We start from the raw sequence: 13,611 nt of genomic DNA on the forward strand, positions 1-13,611 counted from the left end.
CAGACCGCTACCTCGTGAGCTTCTGCATTACCGGATATTTTTTTTTGCACCTTACACATTCTTATTCTAAGTAACAGCCCTGTGTCTGGTGTATAAGTGTGAATCTCAATGTGCAAGGGCTGGGACGCTTTAATTCGCACCAATGAGAACCGCTTTCACCGGTCCCATGCTAGGTGCAGAATCTCCATCTGAGTAAGGCACCCAATGTATGTTATTACAACACGTCAATTCGATGGGATGTCTGTCTGTTTAGCCACCGACCTGGAACCAATACAATACATTCTGGAGTCTAGTCAGTGTGGCACGCTCTGTCCAGCGACTCTGTACGCAGACACCGGGGGACGCATGCGGCGCGCTACTTTTTTGCAATTTTAGATGCATGCGCAGTCTCAAAACACTAATTTCTGTGATCATTGGGACAGTGGCACTGGGCCCCATAGTCTTGTGAAGTGATTGCCGCTAAGCACCCTATAGTAATGCTGGGATGCGTTACACCTGGCTGTTCAATCTCGTGGGAGTGACTCTTCTGACCACACGGCCTTCTGGCTGGTAGCCGTGTCTGATATCATTGCCTAAATCTAGGATCAACATGGAAACTGTTGGCAGAATATCAATTGGTAGCTTATTGCCAGGATTTCCATAGAAAGTCTGCCAAGAACCTTGACATTAATAGACAAAAGCCAAGTCCATTTCAAAGTGCAAATGCTACAACAATCCTCGTAAGGCAATCTGTCTAAATGTTTTTATATTTTATGCTAAGCGTATACTATGGTTTCAAATGTGATTTGTCCCCTAGAGCAGAGGTTCTCAAACTCTGTCCTCAGGACCCCAAATAGTGCAGGTTTTCCAGATTTCCTCAAGTGAAATTAACTTCACCTGTGGTTCTTCTAAAATGTATTGGTGAGTAATAAATGTACCTGTGCATCTGCTGGGTGACCTGGAAAACGTGACCTGTGTGATTACAGAAATTGAGAACCGCTGCACTAGAGGCGCCAATCTTTGAGTGTTGTGTTAAGCCTGGTCAGTATGTGAGAAAAGTTGTCCCAATTCCCTGTGTCTATCTATCCTATTGGTTCATGGATTGATCAATGTATTTAAGCCTGCAGCCCACATCACGGGTCCCCACTTCTCTGCAGGTCCTACACTATCTGTCATACTTATGGAAACCTGGTAGCTGCTATCAGAGTATAAACTGAAAAAATGTTAACTGGTTGAAAGCTCACCTCATTACACCATAGTCTTCCTTATTCATGTTGTGTACAAGGGGCACTAATGTGCCATGATGCCCACAGTGCCCCTATTACACATAATGCCTACAGCAGTAGTGCCCCATTCCTGCGTCTGACTGGCTGCTCCTCCAGATCAATGGGAGAGACATGACTACGTCTATCCCATAGTGCTAACTGCGGAAGCCGGAATTCCGGCTGCCTCTGTAGGGAAGGAGCCGGACACCCACTGGTAACAATCTCGGGTGGGCTGGAGGAGGTGGTACTGGTTTAGTCTCCAAATATAACTGACTTTAAATCAGTTCCAGCCCACTTTAACCCCTGAGTATAACGATATTTTAACATAATGTAACTTGGTGTAGTACATTCACAGGAATAAGATGGTTTAAGCAAGCAGATGCGCTCTATAGGAGCAGCAGAAGGTATCAAACAAGGGTGTTTATGTATCAAGCAGTGAAAGCATGGAGGAGTGGAGCAGTTGCCCATAGCAACCATTCAGCTTTTACCTTATTTTATAGACTGTACTTGACAAAAGCTACTTCAAAGCTGATTGGTTGCTATGGACCACTCCTCCACGGTTTTCACTGCTTGTTGCATAAACCTCAGGAACTTTTTTTTTTTTTTTTTTTTTTATTTAATCAGCAGCTGAACTGTGACATCTGCCTATAATATGCATAGTTGAACAGTGGTCGCAATAGCAAAGTGGTGTATGTCTAATTGGCGTTTATGAACAGGTTGTCCTGTCACTACTCCAGATGAACGGTGCCTTGTGGACAGTTTTGGGAACCATCTACAGTCCAGGTTTTAATTATCTATTAAGCAAAAGTGACTTATTTAGCACCTCAATCACTTTGATTATACGATCTGGGCACAAGCATGGCTATCCTTAAGACCTGGTCTGTTAGTGCGTCTTTAGGAACAAATTTGGAAAAGGGCTGCTCTACACCGTAGAGATAAATCTGTGTATTGTGAGGGGCTTGTTTGTTTTTTCTCCTGTAGGAACTTATAACAAAATTAGTGTCTTCTGCCAATCTCTCATCTGTAGACCACCGTTGGCTATAACGTCCCAGTACCCAGTGAAAATTCTGCATTCTCAATGGAAATCTCAACGTCTTCATTTAGCTGTGTGAATGGGGTGGCTTATTCAATCAATCTCAACATCAGCCTGAGGTATCTGATAAAAATATAGATTTCATATCCTTTAAATTGTGTAGCTCCAAAATAGAGGAGACTGGCACTGGTGTGAAATGGTAACGTCTCAGACTATAAATGCCACACCAAGATTTGGTTGTGGTTGCTGAGTCCAGGAAAATGATGCAATGTATCTCAAATCCCAATGCATCGGGTTTCTGTATTCTAGGAAAATACACCAAGGTTAGTGGGAGTGAAACAATTGTAAATTGACACCAATGAGAGTTAAGTGCAAGGAATTGGGTGTTTAGGAATTATTTTATAATTCGAAAAATACTGTACAGCACTCTGAGCCCTTGATTATTTGGTTTTGGAAAGAGGAGCAGAAATTAAAGAAACTAACATATACGTTTTGCACTGGTGTCTGGAGCATGAAGGGGCCCCCAGGGGAATGCTGTGATGGGGGCCCATACCTAGGGGTGTGGCTAACCATGAGTGCATGGCCTGGGCCCCTTTAAAAAAATGAATACAAAAATAAATATATAGTGTCAGTTTGACAACTAGCTTCAGTGGCTCCAGATTAAAGCCTATAAAATAAACCAAACTTGCACTCCTAGCCCCACTATATATGACCAGGGTCGGCTCAAAGGAGCCACGCACTGTGCAGAGAGGGACTCCGACTCCCCCATAGCCTGCACTCTGTGAAGCCGCGTGCCTCTGAAAAGGGTGTGGCATAATTACCATAGGCCACACCCCTAAATGATTGGAGGTGTGCCAATATGGCACGCCTCCCATTTAACGTCTGCCTGGGGGCGAGCCTAGCACTCCTTCAGTAGCTGGGCTGCCCCAGCCCTCTCCCTGCACAATGGATGCCACATCCATTCCTCTTCTCCAGGGCTGGAACTGCCACACAGCTGTAGCAGTGCCCAAACATCGGAGGGGACACTTTGTCCCACTGGTGGAACAGCAGGACAGTGCCCAAAAAACGGGACTGTCCCGCTGAGAATCATGATGGTTGGGAGGGGTGCTCCCTGGTCGAACATGCCTTGAACCGGCCCTGTGTAGGACAATACGCCTGACTTCTGTTATTGGACACTGGGTCACGGTTGGGAAGGATATTTGTAGCGCAACTCTTTTTAAAAGTATGCACCTTTGCACACAATCTTCAGTCTATCCATTCGCTGAGAACTAGTGACATCACTGAGCTTGAGGCACACAGTACATCAGTGATGTCACTAGCTCCTGGTGAATGGAAAGGCCGAATAGTGGCTTGATGTACAAGGTTACAGCCTCCCTGGTGTGTGGACCATATGCCATCTTGATAAAGCCCCCCCCCTCCCCCCCCAATTACCGTCAGTTGTTTGCATTAGTTATTCCAAGTAAAGCGTATAAATGAGTAACAAGAAGGAAAGTTGTGTAACACATTATTATCCTCTAAGTGCCTGACTGCAATATACACTAGCAGGACAATATTAAAAATGTACTTCTCGAATACTTCAGTATCAATACATACAGTATAAGTTAAAAAAAAAAAAAGTGCCAGATATCTTTGTAAAAAAAAAAGCGTTATAAAAATATTAACAAGTAATCAACTGTATTAGTTATAATATTAATAAATACTTAAAATTACTTTTCAATGGTGGTACTTGGCAAACTTTTTTTTTTTTTTTTTCCTTAGTTATCGTGGATTGCGACCAGATTGCGGCATGGTTGTTGCTCAAATAAGACCGCTGTCTGGATACACTGTAGACTTTTCAACATTGTATGAGGTAGGTGATCTATTTTACATCTCTAAGCTGAAATGGAATAGGTTGAGGAGAATAATAGTCTGGCCTCTCGCAGTGTAGTTTCCCCAAATCTGTGCCATATACAGATGTGTCCTCATACATCTAGCCTCCTTGCGCATTAAACAGCCCTTCTAATCGTGCTGTGGCGTGACTCTGTAGCGCCAAGCATCTTTCTGTGCGACTTTTTACCTTCAAATGCGACTTATTCACACAATGATGTGAATAGAACTTACAAGCAGCTTCTGGTGATTAAAATGATATGCAGCATGCCTATAGTCTGTGCATTTGTGGGTGTATCCGTGCAAAACGCTACGTTAGTGTTACAACCGCCGACAATAACGTAGCATTTCGCATGCAGATACACCAGCAGATGCACAAAACGTAAACATGCTGCATGTCCTTAATCAGCAGAAGCTGCTTGTGCTAGTTGCTAGCTCGCATTACTGTCAAGACTCATTTGAAGGTAAAGTCTCACAAAAGACTCAGTAGACTTAGTGCTACCAAGGCGCACAGAGCTCCCGCGCTGTGGTGCGACTTGTAGCGCATGGGGGACAGATGTATGTGGACAAATCTATAGGTTGCTAGGGTTACTAGTCACATGAGCCACCTCTGGGGACAGCGTAACCTTAGTTCAACTCTTAAAGCAATTCTGTTCAACTGTAATTCCTGTTAGTGGTACTGTACAACCAAAGGGTGCTTAGTCATTTCCCATGTACCCAGTGAGACACGTTATCCTTCCCTCATGAATGGGCTGGAGGATTGTGTTGAATTTGAATTGCTCGTGGCTCTTGTCCAATAAGGCACCAGGTCAGGTCTCATATAAGCGGTAAGGTTAAAGGTGCAACTTGCATATGACAGGGACAGTCTCAGTTTGTCAGCACTTACCGCATTAGTCTACACATGCAATTGCACATAGAACTTGTGGTTATAGGGATGAGGGACCCCTATGGAAGGCCTAGATTGTATTGGGGATGGCTGGTATGAAAGCAGACCCTCCAACATGACCCCCTTCAATCAGGTACAAAATACTCTGCTCCTGGACTTCGTTCTTAATTGATTGCAGCCACCTGTGGTGAAACACCTGTCTATTAACTAGTTCAACACAGGTGTCTGCAATCTGTAATTAGGTGGGAAGTCCAGGAGCAGAGCATTTTGTACTGGGTAGAAGGGGTCCTGTTGGTGGGTAGGTGAAACTTGCCATGAATAACTGCCCTGTTTTCGTTTTCAGATGATAAATTTAGAACGTATATCTAAAGCTGAGCAGAGTCCAAAGGGCGACATCCTCTTGTATCTAGACTCGGTAAGTGACCTGATTTGTATGTTTAACTTGTCTGTGGTGCACATCCTCCTTCCTCTATATTCAGAGCCGGATTGTCCATTAGACAGCCTGGCTCATGCCTAGGGCCCAGTAGGCACCGAAGTGCCAGTGTTTGGACAAATGGGGAGAGGGGAAGCCCCAAAGCATTTTACCCAGGCCCCCTTGGGATCTTGAGGTGTTGGCATACACTCTCTCTTCTCTACTAGTCTTCCTTATGTTTTGGGTTTTTACTAGACCATGTATCTAAATGATTTGGACAGCTGCAATTTACAAGAACCAGTGTTTATCATTTAGTAAGAAAGGGTTGGTTGTATCTAAAGTAATAAACACTTAAAAAAAAAAAAAAATCGGAGTACCAAATGTTCGGCCTTATGGTCAAATGGGATGCAGTCAGGAAGCCGGTGGCCGAAATGCCGACCGGCGTCTAATCCCGGCAGGGGTCTAATGACAGGCGTCTAAATTCCGACTCATCATTTTTACCTACGCCGCGAGCTTGATGCCCGGCTTACAGATCGGAGGTGAGCCGGGCACGGACAGCCGCGGGGAGGGGAGGGTTAGGGACTTGGGGTTAGGCACCCCTCCTAGGAGGGTTAGGCAAGGGGAAGGGAATCTTTTTTCCGCCACCTTTAGTGGTCCATGCTGCACGCAAGCGAAAAACTTTTCAGGTCAAACAGTCCTAGTTCGGTCAGATTTATTTTACGACAATATCACTGTTCTGCTGCTAGTACACAACTGCCTGCAACGCGCACACTATATAAGTTTATTGTTTTAAAGCGTATGAATTGTTGGTGTGCCCACAAGTTAAGATTCCTTATCAAGGTATTAAGGATGTAGTGTTTTTAATTATTCTCTCCTCTCACCCCTTTTTATCCTTCATATTTTCACTGTGTATTTCTAAACCTGTGTGTGTGGTGTTTTTTTGTTGTTGTTGTTGTTAATATTCTGCAGTCTCTTATACTATATCCCTGTGTTCACTCCATTCTAGATCAATCATCTGAGTGGTTTATAATAGAACGCGTTGCCAACATTTTCAGAAGCTGACATCAGACTGTAGTGTGATAATTTCACATGGTTATGCCCCCCCACCCCCCAGTATATTTTAACATTTCCCCCTTAGTACATTTCAAGCAGATCACATTTCCCAGCATCGGATATGCGATCTGTTTCCTAAAGAAATGCTAATTTTAAAGGGCTTTGAGGAGTTTTTCACAAACTGCTCAAAGGTCCTTTAATACATTTCAGTGAAACTAAAATAATGAGAAGGGTGTGGCAGCACCCTTTATTTTAACATTACTATTTTTTTTTTTTTTTTAAAAGAGCCTTAACTCCGAAGACTGGTGCAGCTGACCACTGATTTGCTACTGAAACCTTGTAACTTTATGGCTTGATGGCACCATGATGATTACAACCTCTGCTCTGTTCTCTCTCCCATTCCACAGGTGCCGCGTGATCCCATTTACCTCTCAGTCCAGCTGCTGATGGGGCAGCGGGTGATGAATGTGAAGAGCAGCTCTGCTTATGTGTTTAGTTATTATGAGGATGGTAAGTGCAAACTCCTGATGTGTAACACACTAATGAATGCTGCAGACTATCTCTCTATTCTGATGATCGTCTCTTCTTTTCCTCAGATGAGAATGGATATGCAGCTTTTGCCCACCCTTGTGCAGGACAATAGTAAGGTTTGTAGAGGAACAGACTAATTTCTCCACAAAGCCAGGATTACTACTGTATGTAGTCTATATCTGTCATTGTGTGCCATGCAGCTGGGTCCATGGTGTTTTGCTTGTATAACAGTCATCTGTTTGGACATATGGATTCTGGTGTGGTCGGAAGTCTCCCAGGTTAAATCAAGCACAACTAGGTTTACCAAAAATTCTTTAACAATACACCTGTTTTTTTATTTTTAAGGCATATGGGGCTCTGGGGTATTTAACATTCAGGGCTCTATATTTTATCAACATTATTTTTACTAAATTAGTGGAAAAGGGTGTTTTCACACGCTCTTCACATTATTTTAGTGTCACCTTTTACTTTACTAAAGGGCAATTAGGGCTTTGATTAGAATTTTATGAATTCTACTCTAATTATCACGCATTTTAGTAGGCTGATCCCATTTCCCATAATTGTAATGGGAAATGTGATCTGGCCAAAGTTACTAAAAATTGTGAAAAAATACCAGGGCAAGCCCTGTGCTAATGCCACCTGGAGATGGCGCTATCCATGGTTTCCCCGGTTACCGGACTCCTGCTCTAACAGGCAGAGCCTGGAGCCGGCCCCAGTGATCAACTGCTCTCCATGTCTGCCTGCCGGTGCGCTAGCTGTAATCGGCTGGCACCCAATCAACAGCACTGCCACCTTGGCCCCCCTCGGCAGCCCTGATTGGACCGGCCCACCGTGTGACTGGGTGCAGGGGGGGCACAGAGGCAGCTCAGACATAATAGCTGCTGCACCCTTTGCACCCACTTTAGTTACTCCACTGTTTGCATGCATGTTTGCAAACAGTGGGGTCATTTTCAGGATCAATGGAAAGGGGTTTTAGGCAAGGACAATGTAAATACATAAAGGCTGCAGGTCTACTTCAGGGTACAGTCTTTTAACCCGGGAATCCCAGCTAGTTTACTATAACCTAACTAGTTTTACATCTGAAAAATAAGAATAAATCAGACATATGCAGATTTTATGTAAAAATTATTTCTTTCTAAGATTTCAGACCATATAAGAATGTTCAACCAAATCTAATCGCTTCATGACTAAAGGCTAAAAACAGCAAAAACACTCTGGCAGTAAGTCTGTCAGCTGGCTGTACTGCAGCTCACAAGGTCCCGTGGTACAATGGAATGTACTAATCAGTACAGTGTATGGGTCAACGTACTGCCAATGAGAATTGCCACTTGGCATCATAAAACTTGTGAATAGGTTTTTATTGGGTATATTGTACAAAATGAAAATCTGGTGTTTGAATTTTTTTTTTTTCTTGTAGGATCCAATTTTACTAACCTGAAGATGCTGAACTGTGCTCTGATGATTTTGTCTCCCCGGAATTAATGACCTCTAAGCGGAGACAATTGATCTACAGTATGTGCAGCATTATGCAGGAACATCCTATGTACAGGATCTCTGCATCCTATACAAGAACGTCTACTTACTGTACACTCTGCTGTCCATGCAAACTGTATATTTTTGTTCAGAACAAAACAATGGAAATAAAAGTGCCAACTATTTTGCAAAACTGCAGTGTGGGTTCTTTTGTATACATCGGATAAGCAGGGAGTGTGGCTTCCAATAAGCATGTAATAGGGGTGAACACCGAATGTTAGCAAGCATGATTAAAATTGAGAGCGGATATAGCGATATTGTAGATCTATTCTATTTATATATTTTCTCGATCAATCATAACATTAAAATTACATGCAAGGGGTGGAATATATTGGGCAGCAAATCAACACTGTTCTTGAAGTTGAGGTGTTGGAAGCGGGTAACAATGGCCAAGTGTAAAGGGGAATCCACTTAACTATTTCTGTGCCCGATTGGACGATAACAATATTGTTACCCTTCAATCATTCATAAATAGTTTGCAAAAATGTCTTAAATGTCCAGCGATGCGCGCTACCGCTGGATGCTTAGACATCTATCATCGTGCCAACATGGTGGTCAACCTGATATCGTCAGGTTTAGCATGTTTACCAGATGATGGATGACCCTGAGCGACTGCTCGTTCAGTGCAGGCTGATCAGACTGACAAATGACAGCGCGATTACAATGTCTGCAACGTTGATGAGAGCCAAATGATCTCAAAGAAGAGAAAAGGAAAGAATCTAATAGAGGGCACTATGAACCAACAAATATTAAAACTTTTATTATCTGTTTAAAATACAGTAACAAAATACTGGTGAAATAAAATATAGAAGTGTAAAGATAAAGTGATTATTAAACTGTTTCTTGAAGACACGAACAGCTGCTGTTAGTTTAATCATAATGAAGAGGCACATGTGGGTAAAAGGGCATTATGACCACCAATCGGGCAGCTTGAAAGTCACATGTGACTAAACGCATTGGTGTTTAACTTGCTATTCACTCACACATTCCATTACTGATGTCTCAAAACGTGATCAACAGCGGAACCACATTGGCAAGTTCAATTTTAACATTGAACTTGCCAATGTGTAATAGGCAGCACTATAAAGTAATTTCACCACTTCTGCATTGTAGGTTTTTTGTTTTTTTATTGAAGATCATATCCCTATGCTCCCCGTAATATACGATCAAAATCTCCACTAATGAAGAAAGTGTTAAAGGGAATTTCTGTGCTCTCCCTTTGGTCTAATTATTAGAATGTATAATTACTCATATCCGTAAGGTCTTACTTGATGTCTGAACATAATTTCACCCCATACATTACAACTTAATTCAAGTAAAACATATCACATTATAAATTTTATTTAATTTTTTTTAAAAAGGCAAAACGGATGAGCCGACTTTTGCGATGCAATGACATCGCCACCAGCAAAGGTCCAGAAAGCCACCGTGGTAAAGAAATTTGACAACTGTAAGACCTTTTAGAATATCCTTTTAAATACTACCCCCCCCCCCCCCCCCAAATACCAGGATAATCAAGTAAAATACAATCAGTGATTTATGCAATTACAACAGAGAGGCTGTCGCTGGGCATTGAGATTTGCCAGCATTTATAGCACACCACAGTATAGGGTTTCAACTGCCGCTGTCATGAGTTCCTCCATTATAGTAAACTACAATCTGTCCCATCATGCAGCTTGTCACTGCCTCTTGTCTAGCCCAAGGCACCAGACTCTACGTGCCCAATACCAATTCATCAGCATCTCTGGAAGGCAATCGGGCTTGGAAACAATGAAGCATATAATGGTAAATCTGCAAGTCCTCATGTCTGTAATTTCCACTTGTAAAGTAATCAGTTTATAAAGTAGAAAAATTATAAATTTTTATTTTATAGGGTCTCAAACACAATGTGATACTTAATTTTGTACAATAATTTGCTTGAATAACGCAAATTCAGCTGCTCCTCTTGTACGATCCTTGCCAGAAGATGGATCTAGAAATTTGAATATAAAAATAAGACAAGAAGATGCTAGTGTACAGTAGTATGTAAGGAACAATTTGGTATTGGAATAATGTGTGTACATTTAGTAGAAATAATTATGCTTATATCAATTCCAACCGATGTGATGAATCCAGACATGCCCTTCATAAGAATTCCAATTTTGAAATGTAGCCCAGCACAAAACCATAAGACTCAGTTGTGATATACTACCCTATATTAGGGGTGTGCACCGGCCACTTTTTGTGTTTTGGATCTGGATCTTTCTTCGTGTTTTGGATCTGGATTGGTTTTGCCAAAACCACCATTCCGTGTTTTGGGTTCTGGGTTTTGTGTTTTGGATCTGTATTTTTTTTAAAAAAAGCATAAAAACAGCTAAAATCACAGAATTTGTAGGTTTTTCTGCTCCTATGCTATTATTAACCTCAATAACCTTAATTTCCACTCATTTCCAGTCTATTCTGAACACCTCACACCTCACAATAGTGTTTTTATGTCCAAAAGGTTGCACCGAGGTAGCTGGATGACTATGCTAAGCGACACGAGTGGGCGGCACAAACACGTGACCCATCTAGGAGTGACACTGCAGTGGCAGACAGGATGGCAGTTAGAAAAACTAGGCCTCAAACTGTACATAATGCAAAGAAAAAAAAGAAGTGCAAGATGGAATTGTCCTTGGGCCCTCCCACCCACCCTTATGTTGTATAAACAGGACATGCACACTTTAACAAATCAATCATTTCAGTGCCAGGGTCTGCCACACAACTGTGGCTGAAATGATTGGTTCGTTTGGGCCCCCACAAAACAAGCTGGCAATTAATGTGTCCCTGCACAAACTGGCTCTACGGAGGCAAGATGTCATACTCATCCTCCTCATCCACCGATTCCTCACCCTCTTCAGTGTGTACATCCTCATCCTCACAAAGTATTAACTCGTCCCCACTTGAATCCACCACCACAGGTCCCTCTGTACGTTCTGGAGGCTGGTCTCCCTGGAAGAGCTGATAATTCATTTTGATGAACATCATCTTCTCCACATTCTGTGGAAGCAACCTCCTACGCCTTTCACTGACAAGGTTCCCGGCTGCACTAAACACTCTTTCGGAGTACACACTGGAGGGGGGGCAACTCAGGTAAAATAGAGCCAGTTTGTACAGGGGCCTCCAAATTGCCTTTTTTTCCTGCCAGTACAGGTATGGACTGTCTGACATGCCTACTTGGATGCTGTCACCGATGTAATCCTCCACCATTCTGTCAATGGTGACAGTATCATATGCAGTGACAGTAGACATGTCAGAAATTGTTGCCAGGTCCTTCAGTCCGGACCAGATGTCCAAACTTGGTCCTGCCTGCCCTGCATCACCGCCAGCGGGTTGCTTAGGATACCTAAGTTTTTTCCTGGCAGCCCCAGTTGCGGGAGAAAATGAAGAAGGAGCCGTTGACGTGTCACGTTCCGCTTCAGCTGACAGTGTGTTCACCAGCAGGTCTTTGCACCTCTGCAGGCTTGTGTTGGCCGGAAAGAGAGACACCACATAGGCTTTAAACCTAGGATCGAGCACGGTGGCCAAAATGTAGTGGTCTGATTTCAACAGATTGACCACCCTGGAATCCTGGCAAAGCGAATGAAGGGCTTCATCCACAAGTCCTACATGCCGAGCGGAATCACTCCATCTTAGCTCCTCCTTCACTTTCTCCAGCTGCTTCTGCAAAAGCCTGATGAGGGGAATGACCTGACTCAAGCTGGCAGTGTCTGAACTGACTTCACGTGTGGCAAGTTCGAAGGGCTGGAGAACCTTGCACAACACAGAAATCATTCTCCACTGCGCTTGAGTCAGGTGCATACCCCCTCCTTTGCCTATGTCATAGGTGGATGTATAGGCTTGTATGGCCTTTTGCTGCTCCTCCGTCCTCTGAAGCATATAGAGGGTTGAGTTCCACCGTGTCACAACCTCTTGCTTCAGGTGATGGCGGGGCAGGTTCAAGAGTGTTTGCTGGCGCTCCAGTCTTCGGCACGCAGTCGCTGAATGGTGAAAGTGGCCAGAAATTTATCGGGCTACCCAAAGCGTCTCCTGCACGCCCCTGTCGCTTTTCAGAAAATTCTGCACCACCAAGTTTATTGTGTGAGCAAAACATGGGACGTGCTGGAATTTGCCCAGATGTAATGCCCGCACAATATTGGTGGCGTTGTTAGATATCACAAATCCCCAGGAGAGTCTTAGTGGGGTAAGCCACTGGGCGATGATTTCCCTCAGTTTCTCTAAGAGGTTGTCGGCGGTGTGCCTCTTACTGAAACCGGTGATACACAGCGTAGCCTGCCTTGTAACGAGCTGGCGTTTCTGAGATGCTGCTACTGGTGACGCTGCTGCTGTTGCTGCGTAAGGTGATACATCTACCCAGTGGGCTGTCACAGTCATATAGTCCTTAGTCTGCCCTGTTCCACTTGTCCACATGTCCGTGGTTAAGTGGACATTGTGTACAACGGCATTTTTCAGGACACTGAGGACACTTTTTCTGACCTTTCTGTACAGTCTCGGTATCGCCTGCCTAGTGAAGTGGAATCTAGACGGGATTTGGAACCGGGGACACACTACCTCCAGCAATTGTCTAAATCCCACTGCACTAATGGCGGATACCGGACGCACGTCTAACACAAACATAGCAGTCAAGGCCTCAGTTATACGTTTTGCTTCAGGATGACTGCTGTCGTACTTCATCCTCCTCGCTAAGGACTGTTGGAGGGTCAATTGTTTAGTAAAAGTAGTGGTGTTCCTACTTCCTCTCTGGGATGATGAACGACTCCCAGCAGCAGCAGCAGCGGCAGCAGTAGGCGTAGCAATGCAGGATCCTCTGGAGGAATCCCGGATAGGAGAGTCAGTCATGCCAGTGACATGGCCTGCAGGACTACTTCCGATCCTTACTAAGGAGGAAATTGACGGTGTGGTTTGCAGGCGCTTGGATACAACAGGACAATGGGATTTAGGTGTCCCTGGACTGCTTACGGTCTTAGCCAAAGTTTCTGAACTTGACAATAACTTTTTATGAACGTGCTGCAGGTGCCGTATAAGGGAGGATGTT

At 43.7% G+C, this 13,611-nt stretch overlaps 1 protein-coding gene across 2 annotated transcripts in view; it reads left to right on the forward strand.

Moving 5' to 3' along the window:
• The window catches only part of LOC148501808 (ovostatin-like), a 56,554-nt gene extending 47,869 nt beyond the window's left edge, over nt 1-8,685 (forward strand). The window contains exons 31-36 of one of the 2 annotated variants that reach the window (XM_088449988.1): nt 2,272-2,396; nt 4,036-4,126; nt 5,373-5,444; nt 6,902-7,004; nt 7,091-7,141; nt 8,443-8,685. In XM_088449988.1, the coding sequence (XP_088306114.1) occupies nt 2,272-2,396; nt 4,036-4,126; nt 5,373-5,444; nt 6,902-7,004; nt 7,091-7,137 (438 nt within the window). In that variant the 3' untranslated portion in view covers nt 7,138-7,141; nt 8,443-8,685. The remainder of the gene's footprint in view (nt 1-2,271; nt 2,397-4,035; nt 4,127-5,372; nt 5,445-6,901; nt 7,005-7,090; nt 7,142-8,442) is intronic. The other variant, XM_088449989.1, reaches the window with a different exon arrangement.
• Nucleotides 8,686-13,611: the final 4,926 nt, after the last annotated feature.

This window comes from Taudactylus pleione, unplaced genomic scaffold (assembly GCF_031769625.1).
Source record: "Taudactylus pleione unplaced genomic scaffold, aTauple2 ptg000502l, whole genome shotgun sequence".
Classification (NCBI taxonomy): domain Eukaryota; kingdom Metazoa; phylum Chordata; class Amphibia; order Anura; family Myobatrachidae; genus Taudactylus; species Taudactylus pleione.